Raw genomic sequence first — 7886 nt, 5'->3', positions numbered from 1 at the left:
GGAGTAATATGAGATATATATATACAATAGGAATTAGAGGAATTATCTACATTGTCATTATTATTTCTAGATATTTCTCCTTTTCTTCCTTCCTTCCTATATCTATATGTATATATCCTATTCTTCCGCCAGGAGAAATTTATGGGAAAAATAATAATAATAATAAAAAGAATAAAATAATAATAATAATAAAAATCAAATGACAATGAAATTTTTAGTCTGTGTGAATTTGTGCGTAGTTCAGCCCTAAACGTTCTGACGCAGTTCTCGATCTCTACGCAGCTCACGCAGCAATATAGACCTAAACCAACATTTAACGCGTAATATGGAATGGCTCAGCGGTCAACTTTAGGTTTGATTTTAAATATTTCTCAGATAATATTATCAGTACGTTCGTGAATACAATAAGCAGTATTGTTAATAGCATTTATCCACATGTGCATACTTTTACACATTTTTAAACAGTAGGTAACTTCTACTTAAAAAAGTATTATTAAGAAAGGACATATAATTTTGTAATCGAAATTAACACTCGTGTCCGAAAAAGTAGCTTTACCCAAATTTGTTTAGAAATTAGTATCCATGTCAAATTTTGGTATTGAAATCGGAATTAACATATAAAATCTACTTAAATAAGCTTCTATATTCAAATTTATATCGATACTGAAAACAATATCTTCTCCTACACAAATATACTTACAGTTGGAATAAAAAAGTGTTATCTTGTTATATTTGTACTGGCTTGGGAACCCAGCGCGGCGTTGCCCAGGGGAGTCAGAATTAGTCACTCTGTTTACCCGAGCTTTGTCGTACATTTTATGAACCCACTCATTTAGAATCTTAAAACCAAGCTAAGAACATTCCCGTGGGTCTTCCGAGTTCCCCAATCAAAATTTGATGCAAATCTGTCCAGGAGTTCCTGAGTTTTGATCAGACAAACCAACAGACAAACAGAAATTACAAGTTTATATATTTATAATTTATTATATATTTATAGATATTTTTGGTACATTTTGGAAAAACATTTAGTATAAAAAACTTATTTTAAAAATCACGCAATAAAAATCTGCTTTAGGATAAATAAGTTCAAACATAATTTTATATTTAAGATAAAAAATGTGTACTGGAGGAGAATCAGTTCTTGTTTCGGTTTACTCCGGTATCCTGGTACTACTGGGTATTATGATGGTTCTTTTCGGAGCTTTGGATCTATCATTAGCTGAGGTTAGTTTTACTCCTGTATCCTTATCCTACTAGGAAATTCTGATGATTCCTATCAGAGCTATAGATCTATCATTAGCTGAGGTTAGTTTTACTCCGGTATTCTGGTCCTACTGGGAAATCTGATGTTTCTTATCAGAGCTCTGGATCTATTATTAGCTGAGGTTAGTTTTACTCCGGTATTCTGGTCCTAATGGGAATTCGATGGTTCTTATCATTAGCTGAGGTTCATTTAACTCTGGTATCTTGATCCTAATGGAAATTCTGATGGCTCTTATCAAAGCTCTGGATCTGTTATTAGCTGAGGTTAGTTTAACTACGGTATTCTGGTCCTACTGGATTTTGATGGTTTTTAACGGAGCTATGGATCTATTAGCGTAGGTAACGTTTACTCCGGTATATAATGATCCTATACTAGGGAGTTTGATGGTTCTATTATCAGTGGAGGTAAATTATATTCCAATAATACAAAGGATGAGACTGTAAAGACGACCGAAAACTTTTAAAAATGTGATTTTCCCAAGGTTAAATTAAGTATTCGGCCTTAGATACAATAATCTAATGGCTTATATAATGATTTAGCAAAGAAAGGAACACGTTTACAGTTGCAGGGAATCGTGAAAATAAGAAAATAGTATAAATTCCGTAGAATCGTCCCTGAAGTCTCATCTTTTGATTATTTTGATGATTATGGTTAGTGTTGTTCATCATTTTGGTTCGTTTAAAAAAAAACTTTTATTAAAATTTTCCACAATTCAAAACTAGCAATATTCGGTAAAGTTTTTTTTTATAAGTTTGCAATATTCATATCCAAAAAGATGGAAATTCGAACGTTCGTTTTTTAGCATTATCTTCTAGGGTCAAAATTTGGTATAGTGAAAGAAAAGCAAATATTTAAACCTTAATATCTTTAGAACTCGATGTTGTAAACCTTTGATATTTCAAACTCAGATTATTTGATTTAACAAAATCCATAGTTTGAAATATCTAAGGTCTCCAACATTTGGTTCCAAAGATATAGTGGTTATAAAATCAGACTTTGTGGCAAAAACTCAATTCCTTTGCAAAATTTCTCAGATTTTTGTAAAACCTTAAAAGTAAAAAAACTAACTAAGCTATTGCCCATCAATAGATGTACATTGTACAATATGCAAGGTGTACGACAAATCGGAAGGGAAATGACTTTTTTACCACAAACTCAAATTTTTAAATCTTTATTTCTTTGCAACCCGATGTCGTAGACCTTTATTTTTCAAACTATGAATTCTGTTAGAATTAAAAGTCAAAGTTTGAAACATCAAAGGTTTACACCAACACGTTAGAAAAAATAAATGGATTAGAAAATTTGGGAAAATCTCAGTTTCTCTATTATTGTTTTTGCTTAGGATGTGCACAACATATGTACAGAGACTTCTTTTCAAGGCAGCTTCCTTATTCTAGGTAATTTTTGGAAGACAAATATCATGGAAAACCATTTATTTGTTTATTTAACTATTTGTTTCTAGATCGATATGATGCTTTTTTACTTTGAAAATACTCTTCACAGAGTATAGATTTTAGATAGAGAAGAAATAAGAGTTTCTCTTTGCATAAATATTTTCAGTCCCTGTAAGACTGAAATGAAACTTTTCGTTTAAAATCTTCATTTCTTTTTCTGTTCCAGGGCTCAAAGGATTATTGGGTATAAATGTTCGAAATACCCCAGCAATACGGGGACTCAACAACAAAATGTCGGTTTAACACTTTTTTGGAGTAAATAAGGACCTTGAATATTTACTTTAATTAAACGTGTAATAATCGTTTGACATATATATAACAAATATAACAATTACATCAAAAGTCAGAATATATTATTTCCACGCCTTTACTCAAACATTTTCCATTTAGAACACAATTCTTTGTTCCACCACGACAATTGCAATCTTTTACATTTTTATCCTGATTTGATTTATATATATATATATATTGTTTTTTCTGTGACTTTAAAAGTGTAGACACAGTTAAACAACCCATCTTTTTATTGTAGGAGGTATACTGCTAATTGTTGGGTTAAGTATAAGAATAATAGTATACAGCAAGGTAAATATAATAGATAATTGCAAAGAAATGTTTTAACACCTTCGGCCCCCTTCAAGAAAAAATTAGCACAAAATCTTTAAAATGAGAGCTAATCAAAAAAGGGTAGGGGGGGGGGGTGCCGGGGGCACTTTTTTAGAGTTAAAAGTGGGTCAGGAAACTTATTTACCATTTCTATTTAGGTTGATGAATATAGTTCTGAAGTACAAGCGAACCCAGGAAATCAAGAAAGGTAATATTATTAGTATTTGAGTTTTATTTTAATATTATTTAAAAAAAAAAAAATTGTGTTTTGGTTTAAAAAAAATAATTATTGACATCGCTATAATATGTGACTTTCATAAAAATAGTAAAAAAATAATTTCATTGGTAATATAGACCGATTCATAATAGAATTATGATTCTTTTTGTACCCTAATTTTAGTTTTAGCGAACACTCCCTTTAATTTTCAGTATTTTACTTTAGTTCTAGGCGAGCTAAGAAGGGGGTTTATTGTTTACAAGTTCTAGATAATATATTGGTTTCCTTAGGAACAGGTTAGATTATTTTTAATTTCATTTTAAACTATTTTTAAAATTTTCTTTGTTTATATGACAACTGAAAAGTAAAAATGTATTTGCATGCGCTAGAAATGTAAAATAAATAAAATGTGCACAATTAATATTATTTTGCGATATTAATTAAACAAGAAAAAGACATTTTTCTAATCCCCCGATCAACAAATTTCATTAAATCCACGTACAAGGTATTCTAAAGCATGAACAGTTCGAGGAGGCTTAAATGTCGTCTTTATTTAGAGCATAGTAAGTATTCATGAAAAGGATTACGTCTTTTCAATAGATATATACACACAACACAATATGAAAAGTCGTTCAACTTTTTTAACACAAATTTAGTCCTAGACAACTGTCGTGTTTAGTGGGGCACTCTGTAGATAAAAGAATCCCGATTCTTATAAAACTGAATTTAATATTTTTATTTCAAGTTTGGTCAATGGCGGGATTAATACTGCTCATCCTGGATTTAACAAAGAAGCAAAAAGGTATTAATAATAATAATAATGTATTTCTACATTTAAATTTATATAAAAAATATTTTTAACAATTGTGTCGAGGACTAAAAGGTCTGCGACCTTTATAAATCTAGCCCTGGTACTTACAAAATTAAAATGGAAGGAAAAGGATTAAATAAAACATTATCCATAAAATGAAACACAAGAACATAATAAAATAAATGGACAATGGGGCTGAAATATCAAAATACTAAATAAATTTTAAAGTTTGATAAATGAATAGTAATGCAATGACAGAAACAGTTTGGAACTACGTTTAAAGATTTAATAGCATTCAGGACATAAATCTCTTTACATTTATTGGGTTTATAAAGATAAGTAATAGAAAACATTTTAAGTATCAGGTTTTTAAAGATGTTTTTAGATATAACTGTTTTAAGTTCAATGGAACATGAGTTTCATTTAATACATGGTGTCCCACTAAACATGACAGTTAGTGAATAGTTTAAAATGTCTTCTTCCATAATTTGTTAAGTTGTTTGATACCAAAGAGAATAAAAAAATATAGTATGGAAGTCATCTTACAGTAAAATTGATTTCAAAGTAAGATATATTTGAGTGAAAGATTTCTTTAACAAAATAAACAACAAAAAGTCTTTAATATCTAGTACAGTATATGGAAGAAGACATTCAACACTATTCACCAACTGTCATGTTTCGTGGGACACCCTGTAGATAATAATAATAATAAGGAACAATAAGAGGGCAGAGTAACTTAATAAAGAGACTCCACTAAACGTAATTCAAACTTCAAGTAACCCTCTATTAAAAAAGCGTGGCTTGCTTGCTTCTCAACAAGCATATGAGTTAGAATTAGGATATCATAGCTGCTATTTTTTGAAAAGTGTTAAATTTTTACCATGTCTTTCCTTGTTTCTGCAACATGAATCTTCAAGTCACTTTCACAGAGCAACCACGAATTAAAATATTTGATTATTAGCTAGGATACTGCATGGTAAAATATGCATTGATTACAAAAATTATTATTTTTCAGTAGTATAAAATACCTTTTCCTATTTTCAGCCCACTGTCCACAGAATGAGTTCATGATGGTGTCCCTTCTCATATTCGTGGTTTTAGGATTCATCATTACATCTCTCTCTTTGATCCTCGTATTGTGAGTATATTTCTTTAATATTTAAGTGAATATTTACCTATTTCAAAATACTTCTGAAACCCAAATTTTTGAAAATAATAACACAACTTCTTTAATACAACATAAAATACTCCTGAACCTAAGATTTTTGAAAATAAGAACACAACTTTTTTAATACAACATAAAAAACTTCCTCAAAGATCAAAATAAAACCGGGTTACACTGACGACCCATGAAACTCTTAAAGTGTGTCAATTTCAAGGATTAAATTAAGTTTGCTGTGTTGATTTAATATAGTATTTTGATGGCTCATTTGATGACTGGGCAAAGAAAGTAACAGTTTAAAGATTTCGGGAATCATAAATATAAAACAGACAGTATCATTTCCGCGCGTACAATCATCTCTGAAGATTCTTTGAGGGTAATTTCTGTTATGATAACAGTTGCGTTTATTCAAGATAGGAGTTGAGTTTAAAGGTCCGCAATTGAAAATTCTAGTCCCCGAGGACATTTTTACCGCGTTATTCCAAATATCATCAAATTAATGTTTTTATGAAAAGTATAATACTCACTAATCATAGATTAATTAAAATAACAGATAGGAGCCAGATGTCGTCTTTTACAGATTTATGTGTGTTTCATTCATAACCTTGAGGTAGAAGCCCAAAGGAGTTACGCGAAGTCAGCATAGAACAAGTTCTCTCTATATGTTGTAATTCTACAGAGAGAGAGAGCATGTTCTACGCCTACCCGGTCTCAATAGTTGATAGAGAATTTTCAAAACTGTTTAACTCATAAGTTTCTATGTTAAGGTTTACCTGGGGTGGATTATGCTGTGTTGGGTGGGTGGAGATACCTGACTCTAACCAGTACCTGGAGAACAGATGGGGGATTAACAGGAAGATTGTCGTTAGGACAATACGACGGGTGAATAGACCACAGGCTGGTGTACATCCGCCTTCATTCTACTAGAGGCAGCTGTACCTTAATCTACATTCTAAAAGAGGCAGCTGTACATTCATCATCATTCTACTAGAGGCAGTTGTAACATAATCTACATTCTACTAGAGGCAGCTGAACCTTAAACTACATTCTAGAGGCAGCTGTACATTCATCTACATTGTACTAGAGGCAGCTGTAACTTAATCTACATTCTACTAGAGGCAGCTGTACATAAATCTAAATTTTAGTATAGGCAACCGTACATTCATCTACATTCTACTAGAGCTAGCTGTACATCCATCTTTATAACTTTATATTATATTATTTCTCCAATCCATAATAAAGATATTCATCATATATAATACCATTGAAATAGATTTATTGGGAACTTTATATTTTAGTATTTCTCCAATCCATAATAAAGATATTCATCATAGATAATACCATTGAAATAGATTTGTTGGGAACTTTATATTATATTATTTCTTCAATCCATAATAAAGATATTCATCATAGATAATACCATTGAAATAGATTTATTATTTCTCCAATCCATAATGCTGCAGTCCTTTATTCAGAAGTTGTTAAGTGTAGATTAATTCACTAATGGAATACAATTTCCCCAAAATATATCAAAATGAGATTCACAACCATAATAAAAACGTTGACATCATTTTTTAAGAAATGAAATTTGGCCGAGTCCCAAATTGTCCATGAAGCATCCATATATTAAAATATATAAAAAAACTAGGTTTATTATGGGGCGTTTCGCGCTCTGTTACCATTTAACAATTCTAGCTTTATATCGCAGATTTTTCTATTTATTAATTTTCAAATAGAATCAATGTTACATTTTCCCAGATATAATTAAATTTATTGTATATATTGTTTTTACCGGTTGAAGGTTTTTGAAGGTCCATAAATCTTACCGTGGGGTCTTGTCATAAATGGGCAAAGTTCTTGATTTTACAAATGAACAGTTTTCAGTAGTTTGAGACTAAATATGTTAAGAAAAACACCAATTGCATTGAAATTAAATTAGATTATTTCAACTTGCTCTTCAGTGGATGGTTTGAAAAAGTTTGAACCATAATAAAGCTTTTAAAAAATTCGACAAAGTTACTAAAATGCCTAGGTAACGCATATACAACCGCAACATGTCATAAAACATTTATTAATTATGAAGAATAAAACAGATTAACTATAATATATTCTAAATTTATCGTACATTGTAACACATACGGATAAAGTGCAATACATAACACATTAATATTTAAAAACACTTATTATATTTACACTATTACAAATGTGGTCTCATTCTAGAAATTGATACCAACATTGAAAACCTAAATTTAATAAAAAAATGCGTAAAAAATGTTGATTTTTTAACAAGGAAAGGGGAATAATCACTAAGTTCAGTAGGTCAGGAGATTAATAACGTATTTTTAACTTAAACCCTACAGCTATAAAATTCACTA

The 7886-nt window shown here is 30.3% G+C and overlaps 1 protein-coding gene across 1 annotated transcript; it reads left to right on the top strand.

Moving 5' to 3' along the window:
• Positions 1-1113: 1113 nt before the first annotated feature.
• Positions 1114-6770, top strand: LOC111710356 (uncharacterized). The gene is made up of 8 exons (XM_023484420.1): positions 1114-1224; positions 2607-2661; positions 3248-3300; positions 3480-3529; positions 3764-3834; positions 4284-4340; positions 5394-5487; positions 6279-6770. The coding sequence occupies exons 1-8, from the start codon at positions 1117-1119 to the stop codon at positions 6436-6438; spliced, it is 648 nt and encodes a 215-aa protein (XP_023340188.1). The 5' UTR covers positions 1114-1116; the 3' UTR covers positions 6439-6770.
• Positions 6771-7886: the final 1116 nt, after the last annotated feature.

The sequence above is a fragment of the Eurytemora carolleeae genome, unplaced genomic scaffold (assembly GCF_000591075.1).
Source record: "Eurytemora carolleeae unplaced genomic scaffold, Eaff_2.0 scaffold1049, whole genome shotgun sequence".
NCBI classification, from domain to species: Eukaryota; Metazoa; Arthropoda; class Copepoda; order Calanoida; family Temoridae; genus Eurytemora; species Eurytemora carolleeae.
The sequence above is the reverse complement of the archived record's forward strand: the minus strand, read 5'-3'. Positions and strand labels throughout refer to the sequence as shown.

What these genes read in the sequence shown, in the direction of transcription:
- LOC111710356 (XM_023484420.1), top strand. Translation starts at nt 1,117, where the DNA reads ATGTGTACTGGAGGAGAATCAGTTCTTGTTTCGGTTTACTCCGGTATC. An exon ending in TGGATCTATCATTAGCTGAG is followed by an intron (nt 1,225 to 2,606) that starts GTTAGTTTTACT and finishes GTTTTTGCTTAG; the next exon opens with GATGTGCACAACATATGTAC. An exon ending in AGGCAGCTTCCTTATTCTAG is followed by an intron (nt 2,662 to 3,247) that starts GTAATTTTTGGA and finishes TTTTTATTGTAG; the next exon opens with GAGGTATACTGCTAATTGTT.